This window comes from Miniopterus schreibersii (assembly GCF_964146895.1).
Source record: "Miniopterus schreibersii genome assembly, chromosome: 6".
In the NCBI taxonomy this organism is placed as follows: domain Eukaryota; kingdom Metazoa; phylum Chordata; class Mammalia; order Chiroptera; family Miniopteridae; genus Miniopterus; species Miniopterus schreibersii.
The window spans coordinates 89,265,886-89,282,099 of NC_138107.1; the positions used below are offsets into that span (position 1 = coordinate 89,265,886).

A 16,214-nucleotide genomic window follows, 5' to 3' on the forward strand; every position below is an offset into this window, starting at 1 on the left:
AGTATTTCATGGATCAATAAGAAATATTTAAAAAAATTACTATGATGGCAGACTTTACAGCAGGAGGAAGCAGAGGGCGGCTGTGTAGACTTGAGCCTTCTGTGTCCTTTGGCACATCTCGTTGAAGTTCATTTTTTAAAAGAAATCAGTAAGCCATGGTTGGAGGGTGACCTCATCCAAGGGGCAATGTTATCTTGTCCATGTTGTCACAGTGTTGTCGGGAAAATGTCAATCAGCTTAGACATGTGCAGTGCAAAGCTCCAAGCTGGTGGTCTCACGTTTGTGGAGCATGGGATCACGTACAAACAGCAAAGATTATTTAACTAAACGGACATTAGGTGACGACGTTTTATTAAATGGCTATATATAAGCTTGCATTGGCAAATAAGGAACAAGTTTGATCTGTACTGCAGCAGGGCTGAATTTCTTATTCCCATCAAATGACTGAACATATTTTTCCCTGGAGAAAGCTATTGAATGAAATTAAAAAAAAACAACAGACTATTGTTATAAATATAGATACAAAAGTAAAATTAATCCCATGAATACATGTATTTATTTCAAAATCTTGAGTAAGATACATATACCACATTCATTTTATTGGAAATTGAAAGTGACAGAATGAGATGTATCCCCATTAATTTATACATCTGCAAACATCCTCACTATGCACACGGTGCTTCTGAATTTTCATGGGTCACTTGTCCAGTCACTTCAGAGTTATTTTCTGTTTCTTTTGGTTTTACATAGTCATTAATAAATTCCCAAAGGTTCCTTAAAATGCATAACAAACAAATGTAATGGTTTAGAAAAAGGACAATAAGCATAAAAGAAAATTTCTACATAAACATCTACTTTAGGACACACGTCCTCAAAAACACAAAGTGAGTCTTTGCAAACCTCCACTTTCACTTAGAGAATATTTTCAGTAGAACTTTGGCTTTGGACCCAGCAAAGATCCTCTCTATAGAGTGGCAAGTCCCCTGCAGCATTTTCCAGACGAGGGACAGTGTGGCAGCCGAGGCAGATGCACCTTGAAGGTGGTATTTTTAAATTTTAGGTCCATGTATTCTCTTTGCCAAGGCTACGAAAGGAGCCTTCCCAACTTTGTATTTGTAATTCTACATGGTTTTCCTTTAAGGACACCGAACACGTTGTCAGGTCCCAGGAAACCAGCATCCACCTGTATGGCTTACTCGGCACCCGTTCTAACCTCTTTTCCCCGTGACTTTCTCTGTGTAAGCTGGTGTTGAAATGTTCTATTTTCTGGACCCCTTTGCAGCCAAGGGAGGCCTTGGGACGTGGTGCTGGCCAATGAGATACGAGTGGGAGACCCTGGGAAGGGCTTTTCTCCCTAATGAAACAGAAAAGCCTCGTGAGGAGAAGCTTTTGCCACTGTTCTTCTCTTTCCCTTTCCTGCTCCGTGGGACACGGACCCAACGCCTGAACACAGCCTTGGAGGCTCTGAGGGAAGCTACGCTCACGGAAAACAGGGAAGGGGGTGGAAGAGCCCTGGTTGTTTGACGATGTCGCTGAACCTAGACCACTTACTAAATGTCTTTTGACTGTTGATACCGACAGCCCTTTCCATATTTAAATCGTAAGTGGTTTTCTGTTGCTCCCAGCCTTACCAACTTGTAAGATTTGAACCATATTACAAACTCTAAGAAATTTAACTATAGAAAGTCTAAACTTAGGTACAGGAAATATAAACCAGCCATTTTATTTTTAAATTAAAAGTTTTACAGTAATATGTGTATAGGGCTTTTCAAAGATTTAATATCAATAAACGCCATACAATTTGAGGGGGGAAAAGCCACCCACCCCCAGCCACGAGCTTCCCCACCTTCCTGATTTCTGCCCATGAGAAGTAACCCTTGTCTCTTCAGCTTTTTCTAGAGAGTTTATTTCTATATTGCTGAGGTTTAAATCTTGGGCTAAGCATTCTTAAGCACAGGGAGGGTGTAACATTTATATTTAAAGTTAAGACTCATAGCCCGGCCAGTGTGACTCAATGGTTGAGTGTCGACTTGTGAACCTGGAGGTTACAGGTCGATTCCTGGTCAGGGCACAGGCCCGGGTTGCGGGCTCGATCCCCAGTCGGGGGCGTGCAGGAGGCAGCCGATCAGTGACTCTCACCATAGATGTTTCTCTCTCTCCCTCTCCCTTCCTCTCTCTGAAATCAATAAAAACATAATAAATAAATAAATAAATAAATAAATAAATAAATAAATAAATAAGTAAATAAGTAAATAGAGTTAAGACTCATGAATGTAAACACTTCCAAAGCACTGTCTAGTCCAATCTAATTTTAAACGTGCAGTTTTGAGAATGGCCCGAGGTCACGCCAGTTCTTTTTCGTGTACTTACCGCAACTCCTCCCCACTCATCTTACTCTTTGCCATTAAGTTCTTCAGCTGGTTTTCAATAATCTACCGAGAATTAAAAATCACATGGTCACGTATAATGGCAGTAATATTGAACCCAAGCAGAGTACGCTTCTAGAATCAGGCAAAACATTCTAATTCACATTTCATGTATAATATAGAGAGGGACACACATAAAAGGAACAGAATTATAGCCAACTGCGCAGCAAATTGTTAGCAGGAATGTTGGAGGGGTATCCTGGGAGTTGATCGAGGAGCCAGTCCATTATATTTACTGTAACCAAATCAACTCATTAAAATTAATTGTTAAGTGTGGAAGGGTTAGAGGAATGATAAATTCTGATAGGTAGATTCAACTATTTAGAAAGCTTTTCTCATGCATTAGCTTACAGCCCTGGCCAGCGTGGCTCAGTGTTTAGAGCACCCGCCCATGCACCAAAGGGTCCTGGGTTCAATTCCAGGTCCAGGGCACATACCTGGGTTGCAGGTTCAATCCCCAGCCCCAGCCGGGGTGCATGCAGGAGGCAACCGATTGGTGCGTGTCTCTCCCACATCAATGTTTCTCCCTCCACCCCTCCCTTGCAGTCTATCTAAAATCAATGGGAAAATACCCTCAGGTGAGGATTGGCAAAAAAATTAAATCAAAAAATTACATTAGCTTACAGCTCCAGTTTTGAGCTAACATCCAGGTAGCCGGCTATTCCTGGCATTACAGAAAGTTATCATTTAGAAAGCTAATGCATATATTCTTATTAGATTTACGGCACAGTACAAGAAGGCACCAGAGAAAATATTTCTATTGAAAAGCATTGATTCACAAAAACTTACATTTATTTTCCCCTTCAAAATAGTATTTGCTCTTTCCAATTTTATAGTTTCAGTCTGGAAGAAAAATGATTTTAGGAGAAAAACACTTGGTTAAGAATATTTGTTAAATAGTTTCCCCATTTATGGAACAATACGTGAAAGCTGTTATTCTGATTTCGAAAGTACCCAACTGCACACCATTTAAAACAGATGAATGAACAAAGCATGACTTGTAGGACATGATGTAAGACAGACAGATATAGGCCCCTGGGGTCAAAAACCAGAGGGGGGGGAGTGATGTTGTAAAAGACTAGAGAGATTTAGGGAAATTTCAGAATAGATTTCCTCACTTCAGAACTAACAGTAGAATTTGTTAAGGTGACTGGATATAACATAAAAATACAAATATCAACAAGTCACACACATACCAGCAACCAATGATTATAAACTGTAATGTACCATTTTTTTTTTTTTTAGTTTTCATGCACAATAGTAACAGATGCCATAAAGTCGCAAGACTAAACATAACAAAAATATTTAAAAGCAACGCACAGAAGTAAATTAAATAAACATAAAACAATCCTTGATGGGAATGGTAATATTGTAAAACTGTCCCCTTCTTTCCAAATGAATCTATAAATTCATTGGAAGCCCAATAAAAATGCGAAGAGTATTATTACTGAGACTTAAAAAATTAATTAACACTATGAATAAAAATGTCCAAAGTGACTGTGAGCAAATAGTAATGAGCAGGGGTTGTAAAGACTTGCTCTTCCAGGAACCCAACAAATTGGAAAGGACTGGCCATTACGTCCGTGAGCCGTGCAGTAAATATACGTAACTGAGAACCTCGGCTGCGCTCAAATTCTCGTTCTACTCTGTGCTTCACTGTCCCCTCAATCGGGTGACAGCGTGTTCGTGCCTTGGTTTCCGTACCTGAAAAAGGAAGCTCATAGTAGCAGGTGTCTCTGACTCTAAGGGTTGCTGAGAGTTAATGAAATAGTACTTTTAAAATGTTCGCAGCAGTATCTGGTGCCTTGTTAATCGCTGACACATTTAGTTATTTTTCGTTGGGTTAGAAATAATATATTTCATGTTCAGAACCAGAAATCAACTACTTAATAGGGTAATAAATGCAATTTTATTGTACCTGCCATGATTTGAACTAATAATAACATATAGAAAGTAGGCACCATAGCATTTCAAAACAGATTATAATTTACAATATATTGTCCATCAGGGAAATTGTTACAATAATTGTAAAAAACTACTGTTAACACAGTAGACTCTCCTTTCGATGGCCGTAACTCACTCCTATCTGCATAGTTGTACATTGAGCTCAAAGTCTAACTATGAAGTCAATGTGCACAACAGAAATGACAGGGGCAGTGGAGCCCCTGAAATTAAGCTTGAGGCCGGCTTTGCCACCTCTGAACCGTTTCATATCAGGCAGGTAACTGAATTCCCCTGAGCTTCAGCTTAAACTGCTTAGTGTTTATTAGGCACTAAATGATGGCAGCCATTCTTTTTATAACAAGGATTTTCCACACACAATATTAAATTTTGAGAGACATCGATTGACCTGAAAAATTGACCTGAAAAATATTTGACCCCCTTAACCAAACTCTACAGCGTTTCTATGTCAGCTTCATTTTTGTTTTGTTTTTTAGCCAGATCTCTCAATTATTCTCTACACATATTTTGAAATAAAAATACATTTGGACTGAATTTTATGTAATTCTTTACCCTATTGCAAATCAAATTGCGTTGGCAAAAGTCGTCAAAGGAAAGAGCAATGAGCCTCCACGTAAGTGAGCGGCGCACCTCTATGCTTTTGACCCTGCTCTCGGTGACGCGCAGGATTCCCGTGTGGACCAAAGTGGTTTTCGCTTCTCTCTCAAGAGCCTGAATTCCGTCCAGCTTCTCAAGTACCGCGCACCTTGCCCTTTGCACCTGGTCGCTGAGAGTAAGGCTCCCCTCCTCCTCGGCCACAGCTTTCTCAGGCGATTCTGGAGATAGTGTTAAAAGCAAAGCATTACCGTGCGTAATTTCGCAGCCCTTAGGAATAATGTTATGTGTTATCAGCCACGTCGCGTTCTACAGAGCTATGCCTTTCGTATAGCTGTCAAATACAGTGCATCTCAAACCCCAAGCACATCAAGAAAAATTACGTGGCTGGAGAGTGGGTTTCCGCCTTTAGCTCCCTCGGGCGGTCAATGAGTGTTTGCCGGGGGCCGATGGGAGCGGCCGGCACCGCGCGGGGAACGCGAGGACGGCTGAGCCGGAGTGAGACTCGGAAGGTAACTAGGAGTTAAACAGGCGAAAGGGGTGGGGGAGCAGAATTTGGCACGTTCACCAAGAAAAGGTTATCGGGTGGGTGGGCGCACTGAGCGCCGGGTGGGTAACGTCAAGAGGATGCTGGAGGAGCGGCGGCCGACCTGGAACGGGCTCGGAGCCGGGTGAGGAATCAGCCCGAGCTGCTGAGGGCTTTCAGCCGGGCAGGAACCGCCTCTGTGCACAGCCCCAAACGCGCAGGACAAGAGGCAGGACCAGAACCAGGGAGACCAGCACGAGAGCCGCTGTGGCCATTCAAACGACATCGGGCGGGAGAGCGCCCGCGCCCTCAAGGGCAGTGGCGAGACCCCAGAGGGACCCGGCAAACGGGAAAACGGCAGGACCTGGCCACTGGCTGGGTCTGGGTGTAGTGAAGAGCTAGGTGCCCAAGTAGCCTCTAGGCTTCAGCTTGGTCGTAGCTAGGAACAGACTTGGTGGGAGGGGGTAACGGGTTCAATGCAGCAGGGAGGTAACAGAGATCCGGGTTCGAGTCCAACTTGGCCACTTACTACGAGCCGTGTTGAAGTGGTGTGGGGAGGAAAGCGAAGGGTGCTTGGTGATGTCATTCACTGAGATGCGCAGGGAGGCGCAGAGGGCGGGAGGGAGGAGAGGAGAGGGAGGTATTAATTGATCTTGGACCTGTTGAGCTGAGACTCAAGCGACCAGGTCCACTAGGCAGTTGGATGTACTGATCCTAAGGCTGAAAAAGAGATTTCAGCAAGAGGAGAGATTTTAAATCCGAGACATGTGAATTGAACCAAAGACATGCTGGGCTCCGCGAATATCAGTATTTACAGGGTACAGAAAGGAGCAGGAGTTGTTGAGAGTGACTCCCTGCTAAGGGTATTTTGTTATTAAGCAGCTCAGGTGGGTTCTGATTGGGTTGGTAAGACTTGATTTTTTTGAGAAAGGACGACGACTCCTTTTTGATGGGAAAAAGGCGGTTAGAAAGACCTAACGCTTACCGACGCATCGTAAATAACGCCGTTCAACCTCGCCAGATTTGAAGGAAGGGGAAGCTTTGACGTTAAGCTCTGAAAGGCGGGGAGATGGGTTAAGCAGATACACGGTGAACTGAGAGTCAGCCTTCCAAACAAACCGCGAGAAAAACGACCAGATTAAGTCTCTGATCTCGGCCTTAACCTTCGCCGGAGGCCTCCACCTGGAACCTTTAACTGGCGGCAAAGCAGCCAAAGGAGGGCGAGGCCGCCGCAGGGCCCACTGCGACTCCTCTGCCTGCGGGCGCCGCCCTCGGGACTCGCTCAGCCCACATTTATGTCATCAGCCAATTTCCTCAGGACCTGTTCCCAACGTCTTGGTCGCAGCTCGACATGACTCTCTACACAAGATCCCGACTCACGTCAACGTTCTCCTAGAACCGCACAGAGCTTAGAGAACACGAAACAGGGAGCGCGTGGCACCCGCTGCCAGAGCCACGAGCCACCAAGGCCGCCCAGACCCACGGAGCCCGCAGAGCTCTTAGGTCAGCTGCTGCCTGTGTCACTTTGTAAAACTCGGTGTTTCTAAAGAACTTGACGGGAAAATGAACAAAATGTAACAGCCTTTCTGAAAAAAAACCAAAACACCTTTGAGCTAACTAAGGGCCGGAGACCACGGCCCGTGGACCGGACCCAAAGGTGCCACTCCCCGAGCCACAGCGAAGGCGGGCGGACGTGGCCCGCGGCCAGGGCGCACCTGCGCTGTCCCGAGCCCACCTGCGCTGTCCCGAGCGCACCTGCGCTGTCCCGAGCCCACCTGCGCTGTCCCGAGCGCACCTGCGCTGTCCCGAGCCCACCTGCGCTGTCCCGAGCCCACCTGCGCTGTCCCGAGCGCACCTGCGCTGTCCCGAGCCCACCTGCGCTGTCCCGAGCGCACCTGCGCTGTCCCGAGCCCACCTGCGCTGTCCCGAGCCCACCTGCGCTGTCCCGAGCGCGCTGCAGCGACCTCTGCTCCTCCTCGAGTGCGCGCCTGAGCCTGCGGGGCGGGGGCAGAAACAGAGATGTTAGAGGCCCGTTCCTGTCTCTCCTTCTGTTTACTTCTTATGTATTTTAGGTCTTTTCTTAACATTGAGAAATTAAAACTAATCTCAGTTTCTAACAAAAAGGTAATTATTAGAAGATGTACATAAAGTGAGAGCCCGAGTCAGTCGAGTTCAATAAGCCGAAGTCGACGTTCTAGCGGCCGCCGCAGAAGCCGCTGTCGAAAGGAGCCTGTGGCGCGTAAAATGAACGACGCCCACAGGGTTTGCTGACGTCCCCGTGCCCTGAGCCCCGAGAAGCAAGGAGGCGGAGCCCTCGCGTCTCACATTCTGGCGCCAGGGAGAAGGCGGGCGGGGCTGCGTCTCCCTCTGCGGGATGGCGCCCCACAGACACGGCCGACAAATGCCACTGTATCTAAATGGAAAGCGAAACACGAGAGATTCTACAATTAAGAAAATAAAAGCCCTTGTAACCGCTTAGTTTCCTCTTCCTGGCTCGAAATAAGCTCAGTCGACTCTCATTTCTAACGGATTTAGAGGGAGGGAAGGAAGGAATCCAGCAGGTGCTGCGAGCACGGGGGAAGCGCTGTGATTCGCTCAGAAGCATCCACACCACCGGTGGCCCATGTCTAGGGAGGCCCCACGTCTAGGGGGCCCATCGTCTAGGGGGGCCCATCGTCTAGGGGGCCCATCGTCTAGGGGGGCCCATCGTCTAGGGGGCCCATCGTCTAGGGGGCCCATCGTCTGGCTTCTGCGCGTTCGCTGCTCTCTGACTTCTCCCCGTGTCATCGGGATGCCTATGCTCCGGTTTCAGTGCCGGCTCAGGGCTGTGCTCGTATCCTGAAGTGCCTGTTGGGAATATTCGGTTTCGTGCGACTTCCGTGGCAGCTCCGTGGCCGGGTCCCGTTCTCTGTTTTCTCTGGAGAGCAGCAGACTCTGCAGACAAGACGTTTTCACCCCCGCGCGCCGCGGGCAGGCAGGTGGCCTGGGCCCCGGGTGCGGCTCCTAACGCGAGAGGACAGGCTCTGAGAGTGGCGACTGTCCATGCGAGGTTGCTCGGGGTCCTCTCCTGTTTCGACCTTGATCTGGGCGGCATTTTGGGGAAGGGAGAAGGGGAGGTCGTATCCAGGGGGTGCCCTTCGACTTCCTTCTGTTACAAGACTCTGATTCCCTTCCCTGCCGCCTTCAGGCGCATCCTGTCCCCCGTCTTCGCAGCCCCCAGGCCGCCGCGGGCCCTGCCCTCCCCCGCGAGGTCTGCAGAGAGGGCGGCCACGCCGCGGGCTCCACGGCTCGTCTCTATTTTCAGGTATTTTGAACTTTCAAGGTTTTCTGTCTTCTAGTTAACACTGAAGTTACAGGTTTGTTGGAGATTTTTCTTTGTTTTTGTCTCTTGTTCTGTTTTCTTGAGGATTTTTGGGTGCGTTGGATTTCCTTTAACTTTTTTTTAGTCCTTTACAAATCATTTCCTTCTGAAAGGCTAGCGTACAGCGAGGTGAAATGGATTTTGTAGCTTAAAAAACAATAAGGGCTGTCTGGCCGGCGTGGCTCAGCGGTTGAGCATTGAGCTGGGATCCAGATGATCGGGGTTCGGTTCCTGGTCAGGGCACATGCCCGGGTTGCGGGTTTGATCCCCAGTCAGGGGCGTGCAGGAGGCAGCCGATCAATGACTCTCTCTCATCGATGTTTCTCCCTCTCTCCCTCTCCCTTCCTCTCTCTGAAATCAATTAAAAAAAAACCCAAAACGCAATAAGGTCCTTTATAGAAGGTGTCTTGACTTTGCGGCTCTCTCGCCTATTAAAGTGTGTCCTCAGGGACCACCAGAGAAGACGTGAGCAATACCAGCAACCCCCCCCCCATAGACGCACCAGCCTTACAGGCCCTGGCCACACGTGTCGGCTTGTGGAAGGGGCCGGAGGACGGGCCTGGTTGGGGACGGCAGTGCCCCCCCGTGACACAGGGAGAACGTAAACGTGGGCCTGTCACGTGGCTCTAATGTCGTGAGATAGTACGAGCCTGACACAGACAATCAGATGGTCACTCCTCACCCGTCATTGTGCTCCAGGGCTGCCTTGGTGGCCGCCACGAGCGCCCTCAGCTCCTCCTTGGCCTGGTGGACGTCCACCGTCCTCGCGGAGCTCGTCTCCAGCCCCTTGGCCTGAGCCAGCAGCGTCTGGGGGGGACAAACACGGGGGAGGGAGTGACAGGGGCAGGGGGAGAATTTCCGCTCCCTGGTGAGCACTGTCAGTCAAACTGTCCTGAGTCCAAATATAAACTCAAGGGAAACAGGCAAAGGGGAGACTGCGGGATGGGCAGAAAGACCAGGCCGCGGGCAGCTCGTCACGGGAAGATCTGGGTGACAGATGCTTCAGTGTTTTAAGGTTTTATTTCCTAAGAAATGTTTTGAACGCTGGGGGTGTCACTGTTGGCCTGTCACGTGCTCCAGGTACTTTCCCGTGGGAACACAGTTATTTCTTCTGAATTACCGAGCGACCGTTCAGTTCAGCCGCTGCGCTGGGCGTAAGGCAACGCCGCCCACGAACGAGGGGAGCAGAGCGAGTGCGCGGCCTCCTCGGGGAGACGCGGCTGAGGGCGCAGGGCCGAGAGCGGGTGCCCCGGGCCGGGCTTCTTTCCTTCCGGTGGCCGTGGGGCTGTGGCACCGGGTCCCCTTGTGACCCCACCTCAGCAAGCAGGGGCAGGGGGGCCCCGCCGGAGCCTCCGGGTGATCCTCTCCACAGCAGCTCATTTCTCTGCAGCGTAAAGTCCCTCGGCCCCCCCATCTCAGAGCCCCAGCAGGCACGGGATCCTCCTCAGGCCTGAATCTCGCCGGTGTCCCTCTGCCACGCTCCCTTCGGCCTCCAGCCGGAGACGCTGTGCTCTTAGGGGAGCACGTGACTAGGTTTCCTGGGCCCCCCCGCCCAGGGAACCCAGAAAACCTCCCGACATTCAGGCCTGTGACCTGCGTACCCCGGACGCCCAAGTGCCGACATCCACTGGGATGCGGGATACGGGGACAATCGGGACTCGCAAGAAAGAGCCGGTGACACGTGCAGAGCCGGTGACACATGCAGAGCCGGTGACACAAACGTCAGGGTCAGTTACACAACCTCTCTCATCAACCAGACGGCGGGGAGGGGGCAGAGGCCGATTCGGAGCAAACCTGGGGGCCGGGCCCCAGAGGGACAGGCCAGCAGGAAAGGTCGCTAAGAATCGGCGGCCAGAGATATTGGGGGAAAAACCAAGAACTGTGTGTGGGCCCCCCCCCCCCCCCCCGCCGTCAGCAGGAGATAAAAGTAAATTCCTTCTCCACACTGTCGGGCAGCCCTTCAGCGGGAGCCGCAGCGACTCTGAATGACGCCCGCGGCACAGAAGGGCCTGCCCGGCCCGCGTCCGGCCGCTCGTGCGTGGAGGCGGCGGCTGAGTGTGGGCGCCGCGGGAGGCGGGTACCTCGTACTGCTCCGTGGGCTGCGCGCTCAGGAGGATGGCCGTGTACAGCTCGTACTCGTCCTGCGGGGAGAGGGGCCGGAGGTGAGCTCTGCGCTCTCGCCGCGACGCCGGGGCCGCTGATCCGGACGACACGGAGGTCACGGCCATCGGGTCGGGTCATTTTAAAAAACACAAAGGACGTCAGCAACGTATCAAGCAGCGTCCACACTAAAGGCGCGGACGCCAACCGCGCTGGCAGGTACCCGAGTGTGAACTATCGCTCGCCTGGGGACAGCGCCCTAAGCGCCCCGACGCGAGTCCACACGTGACCGCCTGCCACGCAGCAGCCCCGTGGGTTTGGGTCCTGCTGACCTGCAGACACGCTCCCAGGGCTGGGGACAGTCCCCGCAGCTCTGGCCGCCTGCGGCTGCTTTCAGGTTCCCTTGTCACTGGGAACATGGAGACGAGGGGGCTGGGTGGGCGGCCGAACCCCACGCGGCGTCGGCCCCTGAAACCACAGCAGATGTGGTTTCCTAGGAGCCCCAGGAGCCCCCTGTGCGTCACCACAGGTGGTTCACGACGCACTGTGCAGGTGTTCCCCTTCGTGGGCGCCGGGGGAGCGTCGGCGGCCACACAGGCTCCGCCGAGCTGGCTGGGAGTTTCCCGCGGGCCCGTCCCGCCGCGCTGGGTGGTGCTTCCCTCCGAGGCCCTGGGAGAGGGTGTCCTCGCCCGAGGGACCAGACCCTGACCTCTGGCGGACTCTCGGGGAGGCTGAAGGTCACGTGCTCTCAGCGGTCAGGTGGGAACCGTGCGTTTCTTACCTTCACTTCTTTCAGGAGGTCGCCAAATACCAGGGAGCTGCGGCAGATGTCCTCGAACACCCGGCTGAGGACCTGCAGCCTGCCGAGCTCCTGGGGGTCACAGAGGCACACTCTCCGGAGCTCCTGCCGGAGAAGCAGAGCCAGCCCGTCTCGGGACACCCAGGTCCTCCCCCTGACCCTTCTCGGCCGAGGGACCGCAGCCCTGGGGGCTTCCCTCCGAGGACACAGCTCCCCCCGCCCAAGGCCCAGCCCGGTGAGGCCCCAGGTGTGCCCGGCGCCCTGACGGCGCCCAGCGCCTTCACCGGCTCCCCCGCCGCCCGCCCTGGGTCTCCCTTTTCTTTATTCGTTCCCTGGCCTCCCGCCCCCAAGGATTCACTCTCGGCCTCCACGTGTCCCCAGGGCCTTTCTCTCCCCCTCGGTCCTCGGGCCGGACGTCTCACCGAGGGTAGCTCGGCTGGCACCAGCCCCCCGCTGCCCTGTCTCCCGCACCCTCACCTCCCACCCGTCACTGCGTCCTGCTGCAGCCCTGGGCCGTTCGGGGCCCCCCACGACACTGTCCACCTTCTGCCGACGTGGCAGGTCCTCGGGGGACATCGCCTGCGCCTCCGTGACGTGGCCGTCACCTCTCTGCTCACCCCCTCGCTTTCCTCCCGCCGCCCGGGGCCTTGCGCTCACCACGGCGCCACGCGGGCCTAACCCCCTAACGGCGGCGCTGCCTCCATCGCAGCCTCCGGGCCCGGCCCTCCTGCGCGCCACCCTGACCGTCACCACGCACATCACACACGTCAGGGTGCTCAGGGCCGGCTGCCCGGCCCGCAAGCCAGGCGTCGAGACCCCGGGGCTGCAGCAGTGCGCCCCCCGTGCCACGCGGGCGCCCTCCTTACCCGCTCCAGCCTCTCCTCGTGGCCGGCCGCCACCCCGCGCCCCGTGAAGTCCCGCTGCAGCCGGTCCCGCGTGGCCAGCACGTCTCTTTGGAAGCTCAAGAACCTCCTGTACTTGTCGGCTCTGGTCACGCCGGCCAGGTAGGAGCTGACGTAGCAGACCTCGTCCCCGCCCGGGGCGGCCAGCGGGCACCCCCGGCTGGACCGCGGCGGCCGGAACCGCAGCACCTTCAGCTCCGGCCACCTGAGCTCTTCCCTCCTTCGCCGCAGGGGCCCCCGCCCCGCCCCCGGCTGCGCGGCCACGTCTCCCTCTGAAGCGGGCGGCCCGGGGGCCGGAGGGTGCAGGTACCCGAACAGCCGCGTGCCCTGCGCCTCGCTGGGGCTCACGGCCGTGTGGACGGTGAAATAGGCCAGCGCGTCCCTCATGGCGGCGACCCTCTTATCCGAGGCCTTCTGCGCCCCCGGGGTGGGCCCCGGCGCCGGCCTGTTGGCATTGCGCCAGTGATGCAAGACCACCTCGGGGGGCCGGTAGAGGTTGTTGGGGTTCAGGTGCCCCGAGGTGTAGAGGGCGACCTCGTGCCTGTGCGCTCGCTGCAGCTTGTCCAGGAGCGTCCTGAGGTTGCACAGGGTGTGAACGCCCGGGGGCTCGCAGTGTCTCCGCCGGAGGTGGGCTGCAGAGGGACAGGGGCCACTGAGCGCCTCCCGGCTCCCCGGGGGCGACACCCGCCCTGCGCGCCTGCCGAGGGGCCAACCCGGTCCCGGGGGCCGGACAGACGCGGACGGGAAACGTTAAAGCCCTTTCATAGGAAGCATCTGCGCCCAAAGCAAGGGCGGTGAGCCGGGCACGTGCTTTTCTCCTAAGCGCAGAAACGGGGGTGCAGAGAACCAAGGAGGGGGCATCGCCCCTGCTGCCATCGAACAGCTTACCCCACGCGCAGCAGCTCCAAGCCCGCGCCCAGCTCATGGGCCCCGGGTCAGAGCGCAGCCGGGAGGCGCTGGGGTCCCTCTCTGGCAGCACCTCGGGCCTGAGGACGTGGGCCTGGGGGAGCCCCTGGGAGCCTTGTGGGTTAGCCGCTTCCAGGCTCTTTCCTGTTGCTGACATCACCCAGTTTCTTGCTGTTGCAGGACTGAGGTCTCCCCACTTCCTTGTCGGCTGTTGGTGGGGGTGACGGGGCTCCTGGGAGCCACCACATCCCTGGACACACGGCCCCTCCGTCTCGGACCCAGCAGGGGCACTGCACACGTTTCCCAAGCCCGACCCCTGCCCCCTTCTAGGACCTGCCTCGTGTGGTTGGTCGCTGTCCCTGTCTCGAGGTCACCAGTGCCAGGGCCACGGCCCAACCGTGGAACACTCTCCCCTCATGTCCACAGGCCTGGGGACTACACCAGGTGGCCCAGCAAGGGGGCAGGGAACCTCGGGCCATCCCAGAGCTGGGCCACCTCAGGGACCTCACCCAGCCTAGAGCCCAGTCTCCCCGGCACTGTCCTATGTGGTGTGAGAGCCGTGGCCTCAGGGTCAGAGCCCCGGGGTGATGTCACCCTGCCTCCCATTCGTAAGATCACAACAGCAGCCCAGACGAAACAAACAGACTAAAGAGAAAATGGTACTCCAGGGGCCTGTGGTTGCTCAGCAAGGTCTGTGGAACGGCCGTGGGCCACGGAACGTGTCCTGTAGAGTGGCTTTTTACAAATAATAAGGGAACAGCATCCAGAGACCTCCCCCTTCACCCCCTTCCTCCCGAAGACACACACACAGCCCTGATCGGTCTCCTCTGCGTGTTGTTTCTAGGTTTTCTGCGTTGGCAACTCGTCCGCAAACCCAGTCCTGAACCCGGGGATGCAGCAGCTGAGCGCAGCCTCCAGGAAGGTCTTCCTTTTCTGCGTGGGGCTCAGAGACGCCGGGTTCCCAGGGGACCCAACATCAGACAAACAACACACTCGGTGTCCACTTACAGTCAGGCTCCGAGTCCTCAGACATCCCGCCTCCCCCAGCTCCCGGCTGGGCTGCGAGTTGCTGCGGAGACGGACAAACATTCCGAGTCCCTCCCCACCGAGCTCCCCGCTGCCTGGCAACCAGGACGCGCACCCCCAGGAGTCACCCCTTGGCCCTCCTTCCCTTATGCCTCTTGCCATCTTTGGCAGGGAGCACTAGGTGCGCTCGCTTGTTTTACCTTTTAAAATAAAACACTTTTTGTAATCGGAAAAAACACCCAAATATCCCCGCACTCTCACAATCCCTCCCCAAAGCCTGGTAGGCCGGCCTTGGTTGGGCGTCTTGTATAGGGCGGTAAAGACTGCACAGTGCGCAGCCCAGACACCTGTACTGAGATCCAGCACACAGTAGGTGCGGTCACCACAGTGAGCTCTAGCACACAGTAGGTGCATTCACGGCACTGAGCTCTAGCACACAGTAGGTGCAGTCACCACACTGAGCTCTAGCACGCAGTAGGTGCATTCACGGCACTGAGCTCTAGCACACAGTAGGTGCAGTCACCGCACTGAGCTCTAGCACACAGTAGGTGCAGTCACCACACTGAGCTCTAGCACGCAGTAGGTGCATTCACAGCGCTGAGCTCTAGCACGCAGTAGGTGCATTCACAGCACTGAGCTCTAGCACGCAGTAGATGTGGTCACCACACTGAGCTCTAGCACGCGGTAGGTGCATTCACGACACTGAGCTCTAGCACGCAGTAGGTGCATTCACGGCGCTGAGCTCTAGCACGCAGTAGGTGCATTCACGGCACTGAGCTCTCGCACGCAGTAGGTGTAGTCACCACGCTGAGCTCTAGCACGCAGTAGGTGCATTCACGGCGCTGAGCTCTACCATGCAGTAGGTGCATTCACGGCGCTGAGCTCTAGCACGCAGTAGGTGCATTCACGGCACTGAGCTCTCGCACGCAGTAGGTGTAGTCACCACGCTGAGCTCTAGCACGCAGGTGCATTCACGGCGCTGAGCTCTCGCACACAGTAGGTGTAGTCACCACGCTGAGCTCTCGCACGCAGTGGGTGCTGTCACCGGACTATGGTGCAGTGGGCTCAGTGCTGACCCAGGGATTCCCTGGTAGGAAGCGCGGGGGTCGGAAGGGGAGCAGCCCACCAAGACCAGTCAGGGGGAAGGAGAGAAACGTACAAGCTCGCGGCTTTAAGGTTTTACTTTCCTAAGAAATGTTTTAAACGCTGAGGGTTTCACTGTTGGTTTGTGTACGGGAAGGACGTGCCTGTCACGTGCTCCGGGTATGTTCTCCTGGGCAACACAGTTATTTCTTCTGAATTACTGAGCAGCCATTGAGTTCAGCCGCTGCGCTGGGCGTAAGGCGACAGGCCCGCGAACGAGGGGAGCAGAGCGAGCGCGCCGCCTCCTCGGGGAGACGCGGCTGAGGTGCAGAGTGTACGCCTGTGCTCCCTCCTCGGGCTGCCCAGTCTCGGGGGAACCTTAAAGTCTCTCGTTTCCGCTCTGGAAACCAACTCTGTCTAAATTTCCTTCAGCCAGAAGCACGAGAGGGCAGGGCCGACCCAGCTGCTCCCGGGAGACCAGCTCTGAGCAGCCCTCGCCGCTCGGCTCAAACTCCCACTCCCAGAGCTG

At 54.9% G+C, this 16,214-nt stretch overlaps 2 protein-coding genes across 2 annotated transcripts; both read right to left on the reverse strand.

Annotated features, from left to right (window-relative positions):
• Positions 1-538: 538 nt before the first annotated feature.
• Positions 539-8,247, reverse strand: LOC308559153 (uncharacterized protein; the record flags this gene model as incomplete). Its single annotated transcript, XM_081141441.1, has 6 exons — positions 539-774; positions 2,371-2,432; positions 3,216-3,269; positions 5,019-5,203; positions 7,444-7,502; positions 8,120-8,247. 6 exons carry the CDS (start codon positions 8,245-8,247, stop codon positions 666-668), a joined length of 597 nt encoding a protein of 198 aa, XP_080997567.1. The 3' UTR covers positions 539-665.
• A 1,300-nt stretch (positions 8,248-9,547) lies between these two features.
• LOC308559154 (uncharacterized protein C6orf118-like) lies at positions 9,548-14,609 on the reverse strand (the record flags this gene model as incomplete). The annotated part of the gene is made up of 5 exons (XM_081141442.1): positions 9,548-9,676; positions 10,951-11,010; positions 11,751-11,873; positions 12,635-13,302; positions 14,585-14,609. The coding sequence occupies 5 exons, from the start codon at positions 14,607-14,609 to the stop codon at positions 9,548-9,550; spliced, it is 1,005 nt and encodes a 334-aa protein (XP_080997568.1).
• Positions 14,610-16,214: the final 1,605 nt, after the last annotated feature.